The sequence below is a fragment of the Typha latifolia genome, chromosome 1 (genome assembly GCF_019914945.1).
Source record: "Typha latifolia isolate L0001 chromosome 1, TyphaL0001v2, whole genome shotgun sequence".
NCBI classification, from domain to species: domain Eukaryota; kingdom Viridiplantae; phylum Streptophyta; class Magnoliopsida; order Poales; family Typhaceae; genus Typha; species Typha latifolia.
In genome coordinates this window covers 17684036-17710110 of record NC_133086.1, presented here as the reverse complement: position 1 = coordinate 17710110, position 26075 = coordinate 17684036, and the positions used below count along the sequence as shown (strand labels likewise).

General features: G+C 35.3%; 1 protein-coding gene across 3 annotated transcripts; it reads right to left on the bottom strand.

Annotated features, from left to right (window-relative positions):
* Positions 1-15: 15 nt before the first annotated feature.
* LOC140785365 (CHD3-type chromatin-remodeling factor PICKLE) lies at positions 16-25387 on the bottom strand. 3 transcript variants are annotated; one of them, XM_073133242.1, is made up of 31 exons: positions 24925-25387; positions 24326-24463; positions 24081-24235; positions 23739-23900; positions 22415-22635; positions 22211-22306; positions 21983-22119; positions 21674-21889; positions 21488-21595; positions 20412-20462; positions 19846-19945; positions 18460-18602; positions 18274-18383; positions 17624-17762; positions 17343-17512; positions 17177-17243; positions 16896-17018; positions 15020-15129; positions 14846-14924; positions 13348-13551; positions 12449-12605; positions 12255-12357; positions 11849-11923; positions 11610-11671; positions 11410-11486; positions 11070-11200; positions 7563-7716; positions 7332-7478; positions 2999-3131; positions 673-737; positions 16-594 (listed from the first exon to the last, which is right to left on the bottom strand). In XM_073133242.1, exons 1-31 carry the CDS (start codon positions 25075-25077, stop codon positions 229-231), a joined length of 4152 nt encoding a protein of 1383 aa, XP_072989343.1. In that variant the 5' UTR covers positions 25078-25387; the 3' UTR covers positions 16-228. The 3 variants fall into 3 exon arrangements, with proteins under 3 accessions (XP_072989343.1, XP_072989359.1, XP_072989353.1); XM_073133258.1 differs by having other exon boundaries at positions 673-731; XM_073133252.1 differs by having other exon boundaries at positions 22415-22632.
* Positions 25388-26075: the final 688 nt, after the last annotated feature.

Sequence of the window (26075 nt, the reverse complement as noted above, 5' to 3'; positions counted from 1 at the left end):
TGAGTATCCAAAACATAAATCTGAATATCCAGAATGTATCCATTGAGATAATATCCAACAATATTTTCTTTTCAATACAACAGCACAACAGACTGTTGAATGTAACAAAAAAAGCTACAAAATCTAAGCTTGCAACACTTTGGTTGCCACTATCAGAGCATTAGTGCAAAGTTAGTTTAACACAACACTTTGGAAGGTTCATAAATTTCAAGTTTGGACTCTTTTCTATCAATCATCTACCTGTATCACTCCGTCTCCAGACTGATCCATGGTTATATCCGCTGTTTTGGCATCGTCAGTTTTGCTGGGTGAGCAATTCATGGCCTCTAACTTTGCTGCATCAACTGGTGATGCGGCTTTATCTTCAGATTTTGGATCAACTGCACGGCCTCCTGGCATAATCGCATCGCTCGCCGCACTAGCGTTGGATGCTTCTGCAGCAAAACTATGATCTTGGACTCTAAAGATCCGGAATACATCCTCACATACCGTTGCGAGTTTGTTGAGGTTGTTCTTCAACATTGGACTTGCAAACTTTTCGCCCAAGTGTAAATGGAGAGCATCGACTTCACTGTCTTGCACTACTTTGCACATCTGGAAGCAAGAAAAGAAAATAATAATTAATGCGTTGAAAAGGGGAGTAATAGCTGACTATTTGCACTGCAAGACCACCTTGTTATACATCCGTGCGACTTTTCTGTAGCCAGGTTTGCCATTGTACACAGACTCATCTGCAACTGGAAGTAAGTTTGAGTTAGTTCTAGCCCCTTGAGAGATTACACACATACAGTCAGAACTTGGTAAAACTACATTCCAGGCATCATCCTCTTACTACAACAAGCTTCAGTTAAAGCAGCAGCTTTAGTAGTAATGCTTACCGAACATCATCCGCCAGCCAATCAGTTGGCAATCAATAAATGCATTCGCTATACAAAAGAACATTGAATCTTGTCAACTCGCAACAAAATGCTACCGGCAGTCTTATCAAGAGGGGATTCCCTCGAGACCAACCTCTGTTGAGTAACCCTCATGATCATGTTAATCATCATATCTTGAAGCGGGCCCAAACAAAAGATCAACTGTATAGAGTTTCTACGACTTTCTCGGGAACTTTAGACCAAGCTTCTGATAAACTAAGATTTTCGGCTAGCCCGGCGCTACAGTTGTCACTTATTGTCAAGCAAACTACACGACCACAGAAACTTAAATAGCTAGTGGAATTTAATGTCTTCTAAAATTTTACTTCTGTGGCACCTATTCACCAACTACCATAGTTCTTATTGTCAAGCAAACTACACAACCACAGAAACTTAAATACCGATCCTAGCGAGTGGGATGTAATGTCTTCTAAAATTTTACTTCTGTGGCACCTATTCACCAACTACCAAAGTAAGTCAAAATGAGTGCCCAGCAAGTACCAACTTGCAAGTAAATTTTGGGAAAGAAGAAGTACCAAGCAGCACCTAGTCAACTGCCTTAATTCATAATAAATATCATAAGCGTTTTAGTTTTATCTGTTTTGGTGATCCAGTGTAACAAACAAGAAGATCTTATTAGGCCCATTCACCTGTGAACTATCTTCTTCAACCAACTCAAATCAATGGATTTATAGATCGAGATGAAAGTTTTGGATTTTGAGATCAAGATTTATGCAGCCTCAGTGAAGGAACTGCTAAACTGTGTATCGATGCATGTGAGATTGATAGGATTCATGAAACAATGGCAAATAAATAACAGTAAACGCAGCAGCACGAAGGTAATGGAAGAAAAGAAGAACAAGGGGAATGAGGAATAAAAAACACGGGTAACCATATGAGAAGAAATCCTCTTCTTATTTTTTTTGATAAAAGACATTAAAAACCCCAATCTAAATCACATCCTATGAAAGGCAGCAAGTTTTGGAGCCAGTGCCCTAGTCGAGCCTCTGTACAGGTCCATGATTGTCATAGAAAATCTCCAAAGAAGACTTCCACCCTCTGTTATTTTTCCTTCTTTTCATTTGAGGGAGACTGAAATCATTTGGAGGACCTACAGACACTGAAAAGTCAAAACTTAATAATGACTCATATTATTAGGGGTTTTGACTATTCCTAGAATGCACGTCACATTAAATTTTCAATCAAAATCCCCCTATGGACCTGTTTCAATCCATCTGATACTTAGCACAAACAGAACAGAGTTAAGAAGATGATAAATAAGAAAATGGAGGTAAGAAGATAGACAAAAGAATTCAATTAATAGAATGACTTGGTAGAATTCTAGGATGCATAACAGAAATTAGATATAACAAACTTCACCAAACTAAACTAGCAATCAGAAACCAAACAAACTACATAATGTTTTTTATAGCATATCGCTTGTTGCTCTTGTTACTGTAGGCTTCTGATAGCATCTGAATGGATCTGTCACATCCAAACTCTGATCCAAGCCTACCAGCATCCATCTTTTCACAGCATAAATTTACTTATTATTCAGCTTCCATATTCTAATCGCATCATGTAACTCCAAGAGTCTTATTTTCAGCGACTGGGCATTTTCATCTAAGATCGTCCTACCACTCAATAAAGATTACAACTTCCAAGTACTCTGCTACCTTACCTGCTCTCTAGGAAGTCTTTTATACTTTACTTTTTGGTAGTGTTTCTTCCTCACCAGCACCTTCACAAACATCGGTGACAGGTAGGTCTCATCAATAACCATACATGAGCACGGCCAATGTGACTTCTCTCATCGTTCTTCAGATCATTCTAACGGCTAATAAATATCATATACAGATTCCTAGCATGGATGGTGAAAACAGAAATTGCAAAAACATACTTCTTAAAGGAAATATAATGTTAATCAGACACAAGATATAAGCAAATTAAATATAAAGAAAAGCAGTGACTCTAAAGAGTAAAGCACAAAAAGATCAATCGTAGTAGGAACATGTAACACTAACATTTGAATAATCCAAATCTCCTTGATCAAAAAAAGTATAAAGCAAGATATTACTTACGAATTGGTTCCAGAACAGGCAACTCTTTCAAAATTGAGCTGGTACCAAGTGACACTGGATTAAGCACCTCCTCAAACTTTGGTTCAGGATCTATATCTTGGCTTGTAGACTCACAATGTTTGTCCATAGTCAGCTGAGTACCACAAACATGAGGTAATTAGTCTCTAAAACAAGCCATTGGCATGCATATTCTAAACAGATCATTGAAATAGGAGATCCTGAGTTCAAATCCCACCAGGCTTATCTTATTGATAAAAAAAACTTCACCCATTTAAGTCAATTCCACTTCTTGGGATTATCAAAAATGTCTCAAGCTCAAAAGTTAGGAGTGTTCAGAGTATAAAAGGATAAAACATCATTCTCTATCAACTAAAGCTTTTAGAATAGTTGGTAGATTAACACATATAATATGGAAAACCACTAAAAGCTACATATAATATGGAAAACCATTAAAAGCTTTGCTATGCTGAAAGAAAGAAACATAATATTTTATTTTCAGTCAGCACTCAGTAGCACTATAAACTAATAAAATAACAGAAAATTATCAATATTAAATTTAGAAATATAAGATCAAAATAGAGAAGATTAGGGGTAGCTTCAAGGTTTACTATTCTATCTTCCTTGGGGGAGGGATGAGTCTGTAACAGAGCTAAAAGAAAGGATTAGTAAATGGAATAGCAGAAAATGGAGCCTTGCGTTGCGAACAGGTAAACACCGAATCCAACTACTGTGATGAATCAGCTGATCACTTACCCATGTTAAGACTTAAGAATTAACATTTACAGCTTGTAGGAGTAGAAGGCGGGATTAATATATTTTCTTTATAAAGTTAACTGAAGAAACTTAGGACTAAACACTAATCAGAATCCAGCAGTCAAGTTCTCATTAGTCGATATACTCATACCTTTAGGCTGAGGTGCAGGTCAGGTTAAAAGACAAGTATATTGACTACCACTATGCAGCATCAAGTGTTTAAAATGGCTTAGCTACATTACATCTGTATAAAACACATTTTCATGTGGATGACAGCCACAACAGCCAAAATTAAATTATTAAGCCTTCACCATAATGTTATAGGGTACCTTAAAAGCTTAAAGAACGACTTTTAGTAAAAAGTACTAGATCCACGGATTGAAAAAGTGGTTAATATACAAGCACTCAGTATTAAAAGATGTAAAAACATGTAAGAATCAATATTTACCCTGTTCATAAACTGAGAAGGCATAAACTCAGTATAGGATGCAAAACTTGAATAAAACAAAACTATTATCACCGCTAAGTATGGATAATGGATTAACTTGAATTAAAACATATCACGTGTTTACATGTGTAATTAGTAACATATAATTTACTAGAATATGCAAAATATAAATTATTAGAACATACCTCTTGCTACTTTGAAACGATATATCACAAATTTTTAATACAAGAATATCAATTAGGACTAAAGGATTACAGCGTACGAAAGATATCATTTCATACCCCCGTTAAATAAAAGGAAAAGCCCACAACACAGTGCTAAGACAACATATTGTACCTGTGAAAGTGTTAGACATTGTCCTCAAGATGTGGATGTTTAGGTGGGTGAATGGGATTACTAGAAAAGATAAATCACATAATAAGATTGTGTCAGACAACTAGTGGTAACATCTGTGGAGGGAGGAAAAATCATGAAGATTAAGTGATTAAGATAGATACATTCTGCAATAAAGACCAGATAGGGCACCAGTAATAAGTGATTTGATTCAAGCAGAATGTGCCTCGAGAGGGGAGAAGACTGAAACCAGTGCTCAAGGAAGTAGAGAGAAGACAATATAGCATTTGTTTAACAGAAAATGGACCAGAGACAGTTAGATGGAGCAAAAGAATCCATACAGCTTACTACAGATACTTGGGCCTACAGGATTAGTAGTAGTAGTAGTTGTTGTTGCTGTCATTATATGCCATAAGGAACAAGATGGAGCAAAAGGATCCATACAGCTTAGTACAAATACTTGGGCCTAGAGGATTAGTAGTAGTAGTTGTTGCTGTTATTATATGCCATAAGGAACAAGATAATCATACATACCACTACGGAACATGGTTAACTATTAACAGTGGACTAAAGTATTTCAAGATATTAATTAAAGATTCCAGAACTACCAAAAAATTGTGCCTCATATATTTACGATGCTCCATATTAATAGGAACACCGCAAATTACTAATGTTAATGCCCAATGCCAATAATGTCATTCATCTACTAGGATCAGCCAAACAAGTTCTGATATCAGCAACATTAAGCTGTTACAGTGTCTAAATTATGCTGGTGACCTAAACAAGAACCAACTTTTCCTATTGAGCATTTCCCTGATGCTCTTTCCTAGCTAAGTAACCTAAAATTTTAGTATCAGGGAGCCGACACTTCAATCCTACCAACAGCTAAATCTCAATGTGTCACGTGAGTTGGAAATCAATGATAAGACTGCCTCCCCAGTTCCATGAAGATTTTTATCTATTAGACTCTAGGACAACTGAGATCTTCTTCTACGAGCATAAGAGTAGCCAAGACAATGAAGTCTGGTCTGCTCTTCATTCACGCTTGGCCCAGCCCGTCCAAAAGCTGACAAGTCTGGGAATGGACCCACAGGAGACATCTGCACCTCGTACAATTTATCCCAATATTACTTATTCATGAACAATGGAAGAATAGTTAAATAAGTTTTTTGTATTTAACGAAATATGTATTAGTGCACATTTTTCCTATCCACTTATCCCAGATATCCTCAATGACTTCTGAGACAAGACAACTGACCTTGAGGATAAACAACTGAAGCCTAAGGTTATGCATTAATAAGAACTCTTAAACAATAAATCAGTGAGGACTATCTTGTTGCATGCCTGTCGATTCATGCCATGTCACAAACTCAAAAGATGAGGCATGACAAGATGCATGAGTACAAAAACATGCTGCTGTAAATTGTTGGTACTGAAATTAAGTAAAACATATCAAACAAAACCACAAGATGATTTTATTGGCAACCATGTCAAAAAATTTGCCCATGACATGCCATGCTTGAAGCAGCCTCTGAAATAAATAAAGCCTCAAAAGGAAAAAGAAAAAGAAAAAGGGAAGGGCAGCAAGCCTTTCCCAACAATATGGATTCACAAACAGCCACAACTCAAAAAAATGAGACAGCTCCAAACAACCTGATAACTTTTTACGATTGGTTGTCATCCTGATAGCAACCTTCTAGAAGTTTATGCAAATTTATTGGCTAAAGCAAAATCAGACGATTAGAGGGAGTTGTCATCTAAGTTATAGAAGTACCACTGGTGGGTAGATTAACTATACTTGCTACAGTTAGACTCATGCAAACTCAGAAGCAGCTTGGCAGAAAATTCCCCCGTCATGGAAAAAGTCTAGACTAAGGAATTATGTGCCATTGGCATGCAGATCTTGTGTTGGCAAGGAACCGCCACAAGAAGCCTCAACAATACATATCTATTCAGCTATCCCATTGCATTTTTCTGTCATTATGATCTGAACCTCTATAACCAAGTTTTCTTTAAGTAATTTGCAAAAAAAGTTGTACTTTATACAGCATGACTCACAACCAGTAATTACCAACTAAAAGCCCCAAATAATGAAATCTACACAGACAAATTTTGACGAGAACCATTGCATCCATCCACTCCTTCCTCTCTCTAGATTTCATGTTGCTGCTATTGATCCCCTTCTGCCTCACAATAGCAGGTCCATTACCTCCTCTCTCCTTCCTTCTCTCCCTCCGCAATTAGTACAACAACTATGTCGACCGATATGCTGCCCCCTCTCTCATCCCTGCCGATCAAGGGCCGCACGGCATGTTCCAACAGAATGTTAATACATGAGGTATATGACAAAGAAAGATAACGACTTCTAATTTAGGGTATCATCTCTAAGATACAGTTAAGCCAAAAGCAAATTGTTAATCCCCCAAAAGAAATAAATGTAGGCATATGAGAATAAAAAATTGAAAGCTAAAATAGGAGTACTGGAAAGAGATCCTAATACATTCTCTCTTTTGATGGATTTGATAGTCAACAAGGTAAATACCGACTCCATAATTGTCAAAGAAGGAAAAAGGACAATATGGAGATCCAATTGTTAATCAAAGAACAGAAAACATCTGATAAAGAAACCAGAAAGAAATCAGCCAGAGGCAAAATCTTGCCATTGACCTTGCTTGTAACGAGAAAAAGTGGGCAGCATTTTTCTTACATCTAAGGAACCACAATCATTAATAATTAGCAACTAACCAATTATAGACTTTTGGAAATATGCATGTTTGTAAACTGTAAACAAGAACATACCATTGCATATTCCAGATCCATGGCTTTTTCGAGAAGATGGTATCTCTTTCTTATAAACTCAACAATCCTTCTTTGCACTTCCCTAAATTGATACAGTGTGGAGTAATCTGGACCTAGCTGGTTTCCCTTGGTAGCTTCTGAAGTACCCTGAACAAATAATGGCACGAAACACAATGAAATCTGATGCTTGCTTTGGTTGACGAAGAATTGACACATCACTGAAATACTAACATTGACACTGTAAGCAGAACCTGCACCCTCATCAGTCTGAACACCATCTGTAAAGGTTCCATTCACAGAAGGAAGGTTCAATTCTTGGCGAACAATATCAGCGAGTCCAACATCTTTGTCCTCAATTATGGATTGCCACCTTGCATAGCCATGCCTTTAAAGCAAAGGATGGAATTAGATGCCACAATTTGTAACATATCTAATTAAAAGCAGAGAATGACCTTGATCACATATAACAGCACAATAACCAAATATTTACAATAATATAAGAAACATGAGCATTAGCAATGTATCTTCCCTATGTACTATTGTACTCAATGACTAATTTCAGTACTATGATGAATAATTTTAGAGAAATTAGGAATTCATGTAAAAGAAACATCATTAACCAAGGAGTGCACCATGATCAATTATGTGTTGTAAACCTATGTATAGCAATGCATATGTATAGCAATCATTTTTATGCATGCTATGTGTAGCATGCATAGAAATGCACCTCTCGCTAAAATTGTTCCTAATTTCTTTAAAAAAAATGCACCCTAAGAAGAAGCAACTGAATGGTACCTAAAGAATATGTGCAATTTCAATTTTGGAAAAATCATAAAAAAATCCCGAGGCCTGCCAATAATTGGATTAACTTTTGCAAATTGCAACAAACTTCCTAACACAGGAACAACACGTCCAACTTGAAATCTTGAATTGGATACATTCTATATGGTCTCTTGAATAGAAAGTAGAAACTTATCTGAATAAGATAAAGATTAGAGAAAGGAGCTCCACAGACTCATTGCATTATCATCATTTAGTTGGCAAAAGCAGTGCACAGATTACCACTAATTTAGATGAAATTGGGAAGAATGAGAGATAATGTTGCTGAATGAATGCAATATCAACTTATCTTTATCACCACTCGCCAGGAAACAAGAAAGTTACTACAGAATGGCAGACATTAAGTCAGAAACCAGAGATACCAATTGAATGGTCAACTTCACGAATTTTACTTAGTCATTTCTTCCTACTATAGAGTACAGACATCTTCTAGGTCTTCAACTCCTTATGTCTGACCAGTTCTAACCAGCCCTATGCCCTAATTCCACCAATAAAAACCAATTCTATGAAATTTCCGCTGCATTCTCCTCAATTCCTGGCTTCCAGCCACTTTGCAAAAATCAGTGCCAATTACATGCAATAGCTATGTATAAAGATAAAAGTTAATGGATTTTCATGAAAGGTAAACTCAACACTATCTTTCTTCACTGTTCACATCAATGTCATTAATACTATAACTTTGGAAAGTAACAACATGATTCCAATGAATAGCTTGAATTTACTCCAAGTATGGTGAAAGGTGAGCAACACTAGGAAAGGCAAATTAGTAGGAACACCATGAAGAATAAATGCATATTCAAGAAAAGTACCAATTGGTTCTGAGAAGCAGAGGAGAAAAAAGGAATTTAGAAGGATATTAATTCATGAAAAAGAAGCATACACGTTCGCTTAGTTAAACAAAACAACCAGCTCCACTAGAGCATGTTGTACATGGAATTTCGGCGAACTCCATATATGTATGAAGATATACATAGGGAAAAAAATAACATTTTACCCCTTGTAATTTGGCCTAAATTTAAAGTGCACCATAAACTATCTTTTGTGACTCTAAAATTCCCTCGCAATTTACCTATGTGCAACTGTTAAATTGCATTCTCCAAACTTCAAAAACGAGAGGGATTTGGGTTGAAAGAAGTATAAAACTCATAGATTTTTGCAAAAAATCTACTTATTCAACTAATTACTGTAAACTAAAAGGGGCATTTGAGTCTTTTCATATTAAAACTAATGTTAGACAATTGCAGATAGGTTACTACCATAAGAAGGTTAAGGGTCACAAATAAATGCTCAAGGAACTTAATTTTGGCTCAACCACAGCCACAAAGGGATTGCACCATAAATAACTGAGACAGAGCTCATGAGCTCGAAATTGAGCTCAAGCATGGCTGCAGCGAGCTCTGATTGAGCTGAAAACAAAATGAGCTCCATCATCTGGAAAGTCAATGAGCTTATTTGACGCCCCTATTCTGAATTGCTAATTGGCATGTGCATGGCAATGAAAACCAAATGAAAGATGATTACATGCACCATAGCAGTATAGCACCTACATATGATGGTAGTGTAATCAAAAGACGAGATGATAACTTTAGGTGAAAATTTAATATCAATAATCCATATTGTAGATCAGATTTAGATCTTAAAATTAGATTCAAACAAAAATTTAGATCTCAAACTTAGATTCATAATTTTACTACATGAAAATACTACTAATAATAAATATATATATATGGTCATTCACGGAAGAAAAACCGAATTATCTACATGAGAAATATAGTCATACATGATCATATTCTCTACATGGAAACTTCTATTGGAACTCTTGAACATACTTCTTAAAAGTTTGATTAGGTAGCCTATATATTTTGGAGAATGACATGCGAGGAAATAGTGATTAAAACAAAGGAAGCTGCAAGGAGAGTAATAACTAACAACCATCATTTAGAGAAAATATGTGACAATCAATCAGAAGACCACTTAGCAATTAACCATTGCTGAACTAGGAAGGATTTTTTTTTTTTAGCAAGAGACAATAACTAATACTAACATCAAATTTATTATTAAGTACAAAGAAATAAGGTAAGGTTAAAGTATATTTTGATAATTGATGTTACAGGTCAAAAATTGTGGAAAGCTTGGTCAAAAAAGAGGATATGATACTACTTGTATTATATTATATACTAAAACAAAGATGTTAAAAAGATGAATTAAAATCATCTTGAAAACAAATAGGATGTGAAACTATCATTGCATCATGAAATATAACCAATCCGAATGGACATTCTATACGAAAGGTGGAAAGTTCAATGGCCAAGTTCTAGTAGGGAAGGGAAAAAAAATCTAATCATGAAGAACTGTTTGATAGGGCATGGGAACTATATGGAAGTCGAAGAAAAGATCTCAAATGAATAGATCAAGAAGACCAACGGCTTTCACATGAACAATATCTTGAAGGAAGAAATTTATCACTGTGGACTTGACAAGATCAGAGTTGTTATTGTCATATTTATACAATATGTATCAGTCTTATTTATCTAAATCAGAATTCTGCAAGTTGATTATCATATCTAAAGGAATTTCTGAATAAGCACCAATAGTGCAGTTGTAGGATGAAGTCTATAGAGAGATGCAGAAAGTAGGTATAGTAACCTAAGTAGAAAATCCTCTTAACTGACTTTTAAGACTTTAAGTATTGTGCATCATCTTGCATGCTGGTCCTTTGTTATTTCACTACATGACAGGTTCTACCTGCAACTTATAAACAACACAAAAAGGAAATATACTTGGTACGCCAAGAGATTTACTGATTTAGAATATGAGAGATTCTAGCAGAAATGCAAGTTCAATCTGCAAATTAAATCACATCTGAAATAAAGAAGCAAAAACTGAATGAGTCCATACTTCAATAAAGCTTTCAGTAAGAGAATATCATGCTCGCGCTTCCAAATTCTCCCAGCCAACAAGCCACGGAACTGTGCCAATATATATTCTGGAAAGAGGGGTGCCCTAGGGTTTCCTGATATGAACTCTACCTGTGAGCCCAATAAAAGTAATGTATTAAGCCACGTAGTTTCTAATTACAATTGTAGCATACACAACAACCATCTCTTAATATGTGATCCGAAATGCAAAAAGTACCTATTTTCAATTCCTAGGAATCCATTGAAAACAAAAATTTACATGGATTCTGCAAAAATGTGAACTGTAATTATGACTTTAAAACACTGTAAAAGTAATATACCTTCTCCTCTATAAGCTGAATATTTGCAATTCTAACCATTACATCATCAACACGCAGTCCTTCTTTAGGTACACCATCTAGATTTAAGAAAACTATTAGAAAATAATGCTACCTAGCTAAAAGGAAAAAATATAAATGTAGGTGGACATTAGGTATAAAAGAAAATTATATTTTTAGGCACCTTCTTGAGGTACAATTACCTGAAAAGTTTGCTGCATCATTTACACCCTCAAGAATATGAGACATGAAGAGGGCTGAATATCTGTTTAAACCAGGCTCAACACACTTATAATTGCATAAAAGCACAAAATAAATTTAATTAAATGTACTGATAAGCTTGTTGCTAGTTACTTAGTAACTCCTACTTGTTTGACCACTAAAGAAAACTTATCTTATACTCTTTAATGAGAAGATTTAGAGTATAAAGATATGTACATACTCTTGAATTTCCCTAGCAGTTTTACCCTTCAGTCGAGGAAGAAACTCTTTCCACTCATAATCCTGAAAGCCAAACCTGCAAAAGGAAATGACAAAACATCAAAACCAAGAACAAGTTACTATAGAGCAAAACACACAACAATATAGTATGAGTAAGAAAAAAAATTTCAGCAAAACCTCATGAAACAAAAGCCATATTCAGCTAAACCTTACGAAAGAAAAACCATTACTAGTTACTACCATAGCAAGATATAAAATTGAGGGCCCTATTTCGGTGTAACTAATACGAAAGAAAATTGGAAAGCAAGGAGAAATAAGTGCCTATTAATAATATCAATTTGCTGAAATGGAAAATATTCACCAAACTTCCAAATTCCATATAAAGCATTGCAATATTGACAACCAACCTCATCAGTATTTGCACAAACATAGCCCTCTGGTTTTGATTGAAACCGAGAACCCTGAAAGACCGCCCCTCACCTTCCATCAGTGGAAGTGGTTCCATATGACCTATACCATGCATTATTGAAATTACTGAGTAAAACATATACATCGACCCAGGAAAACAACATCGTGCAATTTATTCTTTTAGACAAGGTACCACGTCCTCTCTTCTTTGAAAATTCGCCCCTTCTCCCAGAGCCATTTCCAGTTAAACTTGTTTCGGTATCTGACAAGTCCTCTTCATAACGATAATCCTCATCTTCAGAACTTACATCTTGCAAACCAGCTAAATCATCCTCATCAGCAGCTGTCATCTGATCAAAATCCAACAATATAAAGAATAGTAAGTTTCAAACATCAGGAAAAAAAATAAAATATGCTGATGAAGATTGCCAGTTACCAACATGAAAAGGCAATAATTAGCATCAACAACCAATACTAGTTCAAAAACAAGAATAACTTTTAGTGACTATCAACAATAGTAGTAAAATGGAAATAAATATGGAAGAACATAGCAATATGACTATCAAATTATTGGGTTTTTGGTGAACTTCGTTCTCATTGAACATTCTTATGGTAGTTCAAAAACAAGAATAACTATTAGTGTCTATCAACAATAGTCGTAAAATGGAAATAACAAGTTAAGAACGAAAGAACGCAGAAATATGACTATCAAATTATTGGGTTTTTGGTAAACTTTGTTACTCATTGAACATTCCAATGGTAGTCTGTGCCATGACTGAAAAATAAGCATTTAAATGAAATCAAGAAGATTAAAACGGCCAGTGTAAGATTTCAAAGGTTAGATAATTAACATCCACATTGTCCAGAATCACTATTAACTACCTAAGTTAACAATAATTTAGAATCATTCTCTTATATATGCTTCCTTATATGTTGCCAGGAAGTGAAACATAAGAAGACCAGTTGAAACTAGACAGCATACATGCATCCGAAGTACTAGAGACAAAAAAAAATCTACAAATTTCGATCTATTAAGAAATTAGAGCCTATATGACAAAACTAAATGAGAAGCACTTAGGTACTAGGACATACTTGTTTGCGGCTTCTTTTGCCTTTTCCCATAGTTGTATATTCTTCAATTTGTTGCACTCCATATCTGTCGCGCAATAGTTCATCCCAGTAATTCGCTCTTTCAAAATTGGAGCTAGAAGCTTTGTCAGCCATAGAACGTTTCCTTAATTCTTCCTCTTTTGCTGCTGCAGCTTCAGCTTCATCTATATATTCAAAGTTTGCGACCTAGCACGTCATATAAACTTGTCAATCATCAGCATAGAACGTGAAAAAACAGCACAAGGTGGCAAGCATATAAGTTCTAAAAATCAACAAGCAGCAAAAACAACTGAAATCTTTTTTTGATATTAGCAGAGCACAAAGACGGGCATTATACAAAAATTTAAGATGTCAATGCTGCTTGAATTTACTCAAGCAATATTTTGTAATTCTGCCTTTTGGAGGGGCTGAGAACCAAAGGAACAAGTTGTTTTGTTCAAAACTTAGTATTATAGAACAGCATGTATGATTGATGACAGTTAAATTAATGTTCTAAGAGTCAAAATATAATGCGACCAAACGAACCTGAACCCCTGACCCTTCGCTGTAAAGATGACCATAATCTGTACAAGTATAACAGGACATTTTTAACAAGCAAAGAAGGTGCCTCTAATATGATCATGTTCCAACTTCTAAGAGGAGACTGATATCTAATGTTGCATTGACCAAATTTGAAATTATAAAAGTATATAAATGTATAAAAGAAAGGAAAACTTGAAAAAATAAAACAATAACAAAAAGAAAATAACACTTTAAAGATTTATGAATTACAAAAAGTATTCGAAAATATATAAGGTTATTGATATATTTGTGTGTGTTTGTCTATATCTAAGTTGATCATAAACAAGTTGTCCATCAACCCACTGTGTAACCCAATTACAGGTCTCTAGGCACTGTGGGTTTGTCTCAGGGAGAGCAAGTAAGGATATGCAAGCATAAAGACAGCATTGAAGGATAAGGAAAAGCAGCTAAGCTAACTGAAGAGTAAGGTTTTTTTATGACTTCAACCCCCACTCTGGCTAAAAATATGTTTTCCGATTGAACAATCCAAACATAGGGAGACAGAACTGGCCTTTTGCATCCTAAAGTATTGTACTATCATATCATACAACCAAAAAAGAATTTAAATTTACAAAATCTATTGCCTAAGCATGAAAGGCAAATAACTAGATTTCCTAACATTAGCTATCATATCAGGTTTGTTAAAACCTCTTTTGTCTTATTTTGCACCCTTTAGAAGGCCAGCATGTGTCAAGCTACGGTTGATGTAAGGTTTCCAGTGATAAAAGGATGTTCAATTGGCCATGGAAGTGTGGAACCTTCTCAATTTATGCTATCTAGCTGAATCAGATCGACGGAGTATATGGACGATGACAAAGAGAGTCATCAGACAAACAGAAGAAAGCATACTGCATATTAAACAAATTAGCGACTACAAAACCTTAAAAGTTAATTCAATTCTGGTAAACGAGAACCAAACCTTGAAGCCTTTTAAAAAGTCATTCTCCTCTTCATCAACTAATGACTCTTCACCGTCAATCTGGTCACGATTCAGTAATCTGTTTAAAGTATATAAGACATAACGACCATTAATCCTAGAAATTTAACAAGATATATGTCAAAACATAAGAAGCAGTTGAAAGTTGAAAGGTACCTATCTATTGCACCATCATCGTAATGGATTTGACGAGCTTTTCCAGCTTCATCACTCTCATCAGCGAACAACTCCTTTGATCCATATCTTATGATGTCATCCAACTCCTCCTAAAGAGAACTCAAAGAATAAAACCCCTCTTCCCATTGGATCTTCCTTCCAACAAGAACTTTACATTTATCTATAAAACTGGTCAATTTTGTGCATAGCTGAATATAAGCAATGTGAAAATATATCTTCTACATGGAAGAGACCTACCCCTTTTATTAAGTAAAAAGTTTCTAACCAAGTTACTCATACATGAAGTAGGCCTACTTGCATTCAGGACCTCTGGTCTATGATTGTTATGATAATTCATACACAAACTTCTTTATTGTCTCGTAATTTGTAACTAATGTGAAATGCTTGATACCAATGACCATTTTGCCACTGTTTGAGATAAGGGAATTTGTTTCCAAGACAATGAAATCATGTGTTATCCATTAGACCTAAGGGCAGAGGTAATGATTTACGAAAATTCTTCAGTAGAATTAACTTTACAACAGTAGCATCTAGCTAATTTCAACAAAAAAATTTATAAGAAGAAGCTGAAATAGTAAAGCAGATTTGCAACAAGAACTAAGAATCATCATCTTTCCATTACTTTTCCAAGTTGACTGTCAATTAGGAATGAAAATGCCTTTTCTACAATAATCCCTTAAGTAGAAGCCAACTACTTCAACTTCTTTGTCAATCATAAACAAGTTGAACAGACCCATGCATAGTTGCTGATTTTTTTTATATTTCTTCTACATTGAATTTTCACATGAAATCAGTATTATACTCCTTCAATGTGTGCTGTTAGTTGTTATCATCATTCTGGTGATCATAGTTCTTCAACTTCAAATATTATCATCTATGCTTGTGTACAAACAATTAAGACCAGAAGAAACATATTAATCAAGAAGATTAGCTCTTCTTAGTTCTTACTACTTCCTATACCATTAATCATGACTTCAGTTTAAGTAACTCCACAACAAATTCACCCAATCATAAAGAATACGTGCTGCCAAGGGACAGAACAGCGCCATCCTTATCCAATGCTATGTCTGTCATATTCCCCATTTTCTTGACAACACAATAAATCCATTCAGGACAACATATGCATAAATGACTGCATACGATCATCAATTCAATAAATACCATCACTTCCTTCAGTTTGACAGCCGAATGTGTCTGAGATAATTCAGGCTCAGGTTCAAACCAGATCATATATGTCATAGCAGGCTATGGTAATTTGAAGTCTAGTGGCTTCAGAAATTTTAACCTACCATAAATTTCCTCCTCCACAAATTAGTCTGATTCTATACTCATCCACATATGTCAAACTAAATTCAGTTCTCAAGCCCATGCTAAAGGTTTGAGCAAGGTTGGCCAAGCCAATGAAGACATAGAACTCGGCACGGGTGTGTGTTGAAGAACCAGCACGAGTTTTTATTTTTATTTTTTGCACTTCAAAAACTAATTTGGGGTGTACAAACAAAATCTAGCTCTTTTTTTTTTTTGATCTATTATTTGTAAGGGTCTTTCTACATTAATCTAGTATTTTGGTGCTAGATCTATGAAAAATTAAGAATTACTCTTTAAACTTAGAAATCATGGGAAATTTTAATTTATCCCAAAAAATTTCTCTAAAGTTCAAAAAACCTAGAATAAATATGTCAAATTCATTCAAATTGAGTCAAATTAGTATAGAAACATGTTAGGTTAACTCTATATAAGTTAAATTGAACCAAAAATTTATAATATTTTGGTGCATAAGTAAATTTTTTCCCAAGCTGATTTATCAATGCAAATTTATAAGATGCAACAAGCTTGGGTCAAAAACATAATATACCTGATTAACTGTTTGTGCTTTAAGCCGGCCAACAACAAGATGCTCCAATATCATCTTCTTCTTAGTCAACTGCATCATCCGTTCTTCAATGGTTCCTCGACTTATAAGCCTATATATCATAACCTGCAGGAGAAGCTGTGAAACTTCTATAGACTTGAAATCTCATAGTTAAAAGATAGCAGAAACAAAAACTCTCTTCTCCCAGCAAAAACACTACAACAGATTTTTTTTTAAAAAATACTATTCTTGTCATAAACACTTCAACAGGAAATAATCCAGACCTTGCTTGTTTGCCCTAACCGATGAGCCCGAGCCATCGCTTGTAAATCAGCATGCGGATTCCAGTCGCTGCAAAACAAGAAATTAGGTTGGGACTAACATCTCCAAAGTAACATTCTGAAGCAACTTTTAAAACTATGTAAACCAAAAAAATTCAAGATATTTTACCTATCATAGATAATAACAGTATCAGCAGTTGCTAGATTTATTCCCAATCCTCCAGCTCTCGTAGAAAGAAGAAAGCAAAATCTCGTGGAGTTCTTGGCATTAAAACGATCTATGCGTATCTGCCTTTCGGCACCACCAATTTTGCCATCAATTCTTTCATAGCTCCATTTCTTACATGTAGATTTAAACAAATAATTGTGTCAACCACAAGGTTTAATCAGCTGCTCAAGTATATTAGCTAGTCTTATAGATGTATGTCACAGATATTGGCTTCTGAATACCTTGTAGGTTAGGTAATCTTCTAGTAAGTCCAACATATGCTGAAATTGTGAATATATAAGAACTCTGTGCTCCTGCTCTTTGAGCTTCACCATCATCTTGTCCAACAAGTGCATTTTCCCAGAAGCATCTAAAAGTTGCCTAGAGATACAAACAAAAAACAAAACAAAAAAAGGGAAGACGAGCACTAAGAAAATTATATTAACAGAGTTTGTCATGCTAAGAATCTACTTCCCGATTGAGAAGATGTCCAATGTTAAGCTGGTTTTGGGAAGAAAACCTGGTTTGAGTAGATTAAAGGAGTCAAGAGACAGAATTTATTTCATAAGAGCCAGCATTAAATTCATCATGTCAAATTGCAGCTGGGCGGATTCTTTTGGCATGTCCATTGATTCTTTGACAAAGTAGTTTACAATTCAACAAGTTATAGCCTTAAATGAAACTTCAGTGACAATCAACTGGAAACTATGCATGCAGACCAAAACATGCAACGGAGCTCTGAAAAGAAAATTCCTTATTAAGTACATGCAGTAATTGGGAGTATCTTCCATAACAAGGCCATAAAAACAAGTGATAATACTTCATAGTATCCTGAAGGACATTGACTATTGATACATATTCTTTTGCACCAGGAGAAAAGGAGAAGAAGTACCTTAAACCTTCATCAGTATTGGATGGCTCTGTATCAGGTTCCACGCCTTCTAACATGTAAGCATGACAACAAAGCTTTCGAAGTTCCATAACAACATTGATAAGGGATATCTAGAAAGAAAAAAGAACAGAAGTTATCCATAGAAAGCACAGGTTATATTCAATGTTTCAATAGCAAAATTCTTACCTGTGCACCACCACGGCGAGCTAGTATTTGGTAATTACGAGTGAGAATGGCCTTGTAATATTCTTTCTGTTTGCTGCTAAGTTCAACCCGTAAAATTAGTTCCTTTTTTGGAGGAAGATCTTTAATGACATCCTTCTTGAACCCTTAAAATGGAATGTTTGATCAAGCAAGAAATTCAGTTAAATATTTGCTACATAATATAATCATTTTATTGTTAATATATCTATTGTCAAACTTCATATCCAATTATCCACCCTTATATTGCCCAATAATGCATATACAGTATATAGTGGTCTAGCATCCCACAGAACCATGGGTACTTTTCACAAAATTGCAAGAATTATACACCTTATCACTAATATTATTACTATGTTGTAATTCCTAGATGACCATCTAAAACAAACCATTACAGTTGGTGCTCTAAAGGAAGTCACTTGCTATGTTTGTCCAAATGAAGAGAGAAGGAAAGAGCAAATAGAATTGAAGAGAATATCATATTTCATTCATTTAATATCTCTGTAGGGACAGTTTTCCAATGGAAAACATATGAAGTATCATGCCTAGATCAGATTGCTAGATGAAAAACAGTTCCAAGCATAACATATCATTAATGAGGATTTTTCTGCTCTCGACATTCTAGCAATAGGAGAACTGCAATTAAGTGACCCAACCAGCTAAGACAGAGAGCTTATATCCAATGCAATGTAATTTTAAACATCTAAGACTAAACTCAGCCTGCTTATGGCTGACCTAATTCAGTTTTATCAAACTCAACCTCTCCTTCAAAAGAATTTCAGCAACTTGAAATGGCTTAACAGATGCAAGCCAACTTAAATTCAAATAAAATGAAGCTTACATCCAATGCAGTGTAATGTTAAACATCTAAGACTAAACTCAGCCTGCTTATGGCTGACCTAATTCAGTTTTATCAAACTCGACCTCTCCTTCAAAAGAATTCAGCAACGTGAAATGGCTTAACAGATGCAAACCAACTTAAATTCAAATAAAATGTTGATGTAGTAGATATTAAATAGTACAGCACATTTATCGCACATATAATCAGAATATGATATCTAGCAATGGCATGATATCCAGCTCAATTTAAATTCAAATAAAATGAAGCTTACATCCAATGCAGTGTAATGTTAAACATCTAAGACTAAACTCAGCCTGCTTATGGCTAAACATCTAAGACTAAACATGAATATCCATCTCAATTTAGCAAGTATTTCAAAGAAGATTACCAAATAACTACCACACTGATAACTGCTATATGCAATTGTAATAACTCAGAAATCTGGATCATTCAGCACAAATAGCACCCTTATAATGAAGGCATGAAGAGTGAAGACAACTATCACATCTAATCAATAAAAGCAAACATACTTCGAAGAAAGTGAGGTGCAAGCATATCATGAAGCTTTTCAATTTGCTTGTCCTGGTTGATGTCATTGAATTCCTCCTGAAGATGTTCGATACTCCCAAACTAGAAAGAGGACAATAATACCATAAATTAGAGAAGCTAATATGATATTAACAAATCGCTGATTGAACACTTCCACAGCTTTAAGTCTTAAAAGTTAATTTGAATTAAATAATAGTTACACTACAGCACATCACAAACTGAGTATCTAAGTAGTTCTGCTTGTGAGGTTACATCCTCAACTTAAGCCAACAAATTCAAGAGACCATAGAACTCGGTACAAGGTAATCTTATTATGCATCAGCAAATGCAGCAAAACAACTAGCGAATAACACCACCAATAATACAGCATTCGCAAATTGAAAAACAGAACCTCCCAACAATGACCTGTTAGGCTGTCGTTAAAAAGCATAGAACAACAAAAAGTAGGCAACATACAATTTTTGGAGTCATAGCTGGGAAAAAGAATCAGAAACCTGCATGTATATTGTGGGTAGATGCCAAAGAGTAATGCATCAGGAATACTTACACTTTCATCGTCGAGGAAGTGCATAAGCATGAACAATTCATCCAAGTTGTTCTGAGAAGGAATAAAAAGATAAATATTAAATCATTGGTTTCAAAACTAGGTTGAATGAATGCAACATCAATAAACACAGTTCATTCCAATTTCTAAGCATTTGACAGTAGAAATAGATATTGTTATACAAGATTGGTCTGTTATACAACATATGGTTTAGACAGAATATATGAGTAATAAAAGAGATTCAAGTTACCCAAGTAATTTTGACTACTTCCCTCAACTTATAAGTTATAACAAAGAAGGCAAATGAGTAATGCTGCTGCCCAGGCTATAGGAAGGGCAAGACATGTGCAGCCTAACTAAACAGGCTGTTTGCTTGTTTCCATTTGATTGTGTTAAATGAAATATCTTCATGACAATCACAACTACAGTAGGCACAAATGTAAAACCAAAATTTTACATGATCTCTTTTAGGTTACAATTAATACAAAAAAAAAATAAGAAGGGTCCATCTGGATCACTTTTGGTTTTTGTCATGCTTTGAGAAATGATTTCATTCAAATGTCTCCATTCTGAATTTTTGATGTATTTTCTTCTCGTTTGTTCTGAAACATGTGTACCAAAACTTACTTGTCCATGTAAACAAATTAAAAATATATTAACTTTAATTGAGATACCTGAGGAAAGCAACACTAGTACCAAAAATGTAAAAATCGTTGAGCAATAGCTAATTGACCAGTGCAAAAGATTGCAGCGAACTAGATGTCTTACTTAGAAGGCTATATAGTGTATGCTAGATCAGCTAGACTACCTTACATAACTACAGAATCAATCCCTGAAATGAACAAACAGAAACAAAGAAATATATTCTAAAGCTCGGTCAATAACTCATGTTTGGCGAGTAGAGATCTAAATTCATATAGCAGAAACACTTCGTAAAGCATCTAAAAGTCCATGAATACAAAATAAGTACCTCCCATTTATGAAAAATGATTCTAAATAGATATTTCTTACCATAATTTTCCCAATCATATGATAATTCAGTTCAATTTGATATAGAAACAGAGACAGAATATTTAAACCTGAAGAGGTGTTCCTGTTAAGAGCACACGGTGGTTAGTGGAATAATCTTTGAGTTGACTAAATAATTTAGAGTCTTTATTTTTTAGCCTGTGACCCTCATCCACAATCTGCGAACAAAAATACAGTCAGATGATGCCAATATAATAAAATGATCTCAGGGCTATTAACTGAAAAGAAAGAAATACCATGCATTCCCACTTAATAGGTTTCAAAATTGCCGAGTCCATGTTAATCATCTCATATGATGTTAAAAGAACATCAAATTTCAATCTCGATTGTTTCTTCTGATTGCTATCCTGACTGGTTTTCTTTTTCTTGTGTTTATTTACTTTCTCTTTGGGAAAACAGAATTCATACTTTCTAATGATCTCACGAGCCCGGGCAGATCCAAAGTACATTACCTATGACAACTCAAATATAATATTAGTTACAAAACATGCAACAAAAAAGAACCATGAAATGGCAGAATTCCAGTCTCTTTAAAGTCCACATACAACATTCAGTTGAGGTGCCCAGGTTGCAAACTCGCGTTCCCAATTTCTCAATGTTGAAAGAGGAGCCACTACTAAATGAGGAGTTATGTTCTCTTCAAACAGAGAGGCCAGAAAAGCAATACTCTGTATTGTTTTCCCTGCAATAAGTAGGGGTGCACTGTGTTAAAAAATCTTCAACCATGATAGCAGAAAAGAAAATTCCGGTGCAAGGGTTATAGATGTTATAACCAAGTCCCATCTCGTCGGCAAGGATAACTCGATTATTTTTTAGCCATGAATAACGCAGAAACTTTAAGCCCTCAAGCTGATACGCATGCAACGTCCCTTCAATGACACAAAATGGAACAAATGTAAAGCATTTCAAAGTGGTACCCAATACAGGAAGGAAAACTTAGAAATACATTATCAGATTCCATGGGATGAAGGACATACCGCCAGAAAGAAATTTGGGGCTCTGGTCATATGTAACCATATCACGAGTAGCATTCTTACTCTTATTAGAAGATTTCTTATGACATCTGGATTGAATTGTATTGAATTTTTCAATTTGAGATTGGAAGGCAGAAATATCCGACCCCACTTCCCAAGTGCATTCATCATATGGAAGTTCTTTCCATTTTACAAAGTACTCACGCTCATCGCCAGTTTTTCTGCTAGAAACTCAGAAAATCGGTCATACTCATCAAACTAAATAAATAATCCCATGGAAAATTATATTCATAATATATAGGAAATGAAAAGGCGAGATATTAAACATGAGCCATCAAAGATAAAGATACACTGCAAAACATCTTACTGACAATTGGACTACAATTATAAAAGTTTTTTTTGTTCTTAGAGGAGAAGAACCAATTATCACATGGCAAGTATTAAAAATATTATGCCTGATGGTCAGTAAACTAACAGACGCAACATGCTTCAAACAAAAACTTTAGAAAGCTAAAATTTGTTCTAATATAATTTTCTTCAAGATGCCCAAAGGCACAAGAATAAGAGGAGGCATCCTTCTACATCCAAATCAAAATGCAATGGATATTCATGAAGTTGACAAACATAACTGAATATTCATTTGTACGATATTGCTCAGTCTTTCCATAAATATATAGATGAACCAAACTTGGCCAATGAGATTAGGATTTAGGAGTGCTTTGAGGAAAAGAAAGTCCAATGCCACTTACATTAGAAGAGGCCTTGGTTTTCACAGAATTTTGCAAATTCATGCTTTCAGCTAACAAAACTATCAATGAACTAAATCTTGCAATAAACTACAAGAATAATAGTAGATAGTATGTGAGAGAAAAGAAATAAGTTTCTTCCAATAAATTGAGTTCAGGTTGAAACTTAGAACTGACTGTTAGCCTGAAATGCCAAAACTAGGAGTCCAGATGAGCTATAGCTAACTGCATTTCCATCAAAATGGATTGGTCTCAGCAGAGGATTCAAACATCAAATATATTCATTTCCAGTAAACATTAAGGATGGGCAAGACTAGCCTCGTAAATAACAAGCGATGGGTCAGTGATTGCATATGAAGATAATTACTGCAAATTATGAAGATGATCAGAAATAAAGTGTTAAAGAATTTACTATATAGCATACTAGCATGAGTAAAGTGAATCACAAACAAAGAAATACCCAGTACAATTGTGGGTCCGCAGAAATAGGAATCATACCAAATACTTCTAATCTGAATATTAAAAATAAATATTATTCTTTTTGCTACATATATAAAGATGAACTACTAATATTATCAAACCTGCTAGCAATAATTCTGTCAACAGTGGTCCATTCAGGTCGAATTGCTACCCAGTCATCATCAGACTTATCTAGCGAATCCATCTGTCTATGGAAGTTGTTTAACCTAGTCTTCAATCGTGGATGAGCCTTCGAAGCCTTCACAAACTCGTCTTCCGGAATCCTGCTCAAAACAGGAGGTAACAAATATGAGCACGCCAGATAGAGAATACATGATACATTAATGATATTATCAGATATTCTAAATATTTTCTAAAAAAAGTAGTTGTTTATTTAAATTAATTCAGAGGCTCAAGTAATAAAAGGAAAAATAAGTCAAAATAATTAGTAGTACAGGAAATACCAAGTACAGTGAAGGTATGAGAATCCTTTCCACTTCACAAGATATTGTTTGGTGTATGTTTGTTTTGAACTAGGCTGTGAAGAATCAGTCTCGTCCGTGACAGCAGGGCGCAATTCACAATCTAGTATCTTTTCAACTTCAACCAAGGGGCTTACCTGAAAATATCAAAGCTTCAAACTTCTATGCCATAATGAAGATTAATCACCAAAACATGGAGGACAAGCGATTCGTTTTCAACACCATACACATTCAGGGCAGCTCCATCTATCATCAACAGTTATTTTTAATGGAGGAACCAAGCATTTCTGGTGAAAAACGTATGTACATGTTCCACATGATATCAGACCCTCGTTTTTCCCACAACGCTGGCATGCATCTTCTATCTACAAAAGGATAAGTTGTTTCAGGATTATATTGAAGCACAACAAAATTCTTACTGTGACAAGTTCTCCTAAAAATTAGGAACAAAATTCAAAGTTTCAAACCACGACTAGAGAACTCACTTGTTGGAGAAGCAAAAGGTTATGTGCAAAAGTGCACAGGAGCACATACAACAATAACTAGGTCAGAACCAAAAGAGCATTCGCTGTCCGATATAGCAGTGTGAAATTAACCAACTCAAATGGGAACCACAACAGCAAAGATAAGCAGCGAAAGAATTCTTTGCCGCATCAATGAACAAATAACAAACCATCAAAGAATCCAAAAGAACAAGATAAGCAGCAAAAAAACGCTAAACAGCATGAACAGATCACAGAACATCCAAAACAACAACATAAGAAGCAAAAGGAATGTTTTAACACATCAAGAAAAAAGAAACAACACCATCAAAAGAACGCTTTACCGCATCATCCCTCACAATTCTCTCTGCCGGCTTCTCTTCTTGCTTACTCGTCGATCCACCACGAGGAAGGTACAGATCATCATCCGATTCGTCGAGGTCGTAGCGCGGCTTTTTCTCCGATCTCACTCGGAGCCGCTCGACGAGGCTGCTCATCTCCACCAACCCTCAGCCCAATCCGATCCGTAAAACAGAAAACACAGAACACTAGAATTCCGTTCACAAGAACGAAAGAACCAGAACTAGGGTTTCTCCTCGGTTCTTGAAGGCCCTAAAACCCCACACTTCACTGCTTCACATCACAATGGGAGATGGAATTGTAGCTAGGGTTTGCTTCCTATCCCGGTAGAGAGGCGAGAGCGACGAATTTTATAGACGAGAAATCGATCCAGAAATGGAAAGGTTTCAATGAACTTGGAATATACACCGGTGTACCGGAGAGGAAAGCCAGCACACCGGTTAACTCAGAAGTCAGAAGCGTTGCGTTGGGATATAACGGCCGGATTATTTTTGCACTTACCACCCTGACTTGTAGGAAAATAATGGAAAAGGGTTTACCTATTGATGCTCGGATTCATTTTTGTACTTTTGTGCCAAAATTTGATCCTAAATAGAAAATGTACGTGTGTGTGAACTTAGGTCCGAAATGCAGGTAGTGGATGTATTAATCAAAATGCAAAAATCAATAATAGGAATAAGTTTGGTTCATTTAGTCCTGGCTGACCCAAACTATCCCAATCCGTAGTTACGTTTGATTTTAGCCGACATTACGAAATATAGATGTAGGGGCGTAGGGCCTGTTTGGTTAAGTTAGGAAAACTATTCAAATGAATTTTAGCATATAGGAATTGAAAACTACAACTAAACGATACTGTAAGGTTATTTTTAATTTATTATGTTTGGATAGTTTAAGAAATTTTAGGGGGGAAAAAAATAATAATAATAATAAAGAAGAGAGATGGGAGTAGGAGGGTGGTGGGAGGAGGAGGGGTATGAGGTAGTGGGTGGAGGAGACTGAGGAGGAGGGCGTGGTGATGACATGAGGAGATGAGGAGTATGAGTTGATGGTGGTGGTGCGTGGAGGGAGGAGGAGAGTCGTGATAGTAGAGTGAGAGGGAGCAATGAGGAAGAGAGACTGGGAGTGTGAGAGAAAG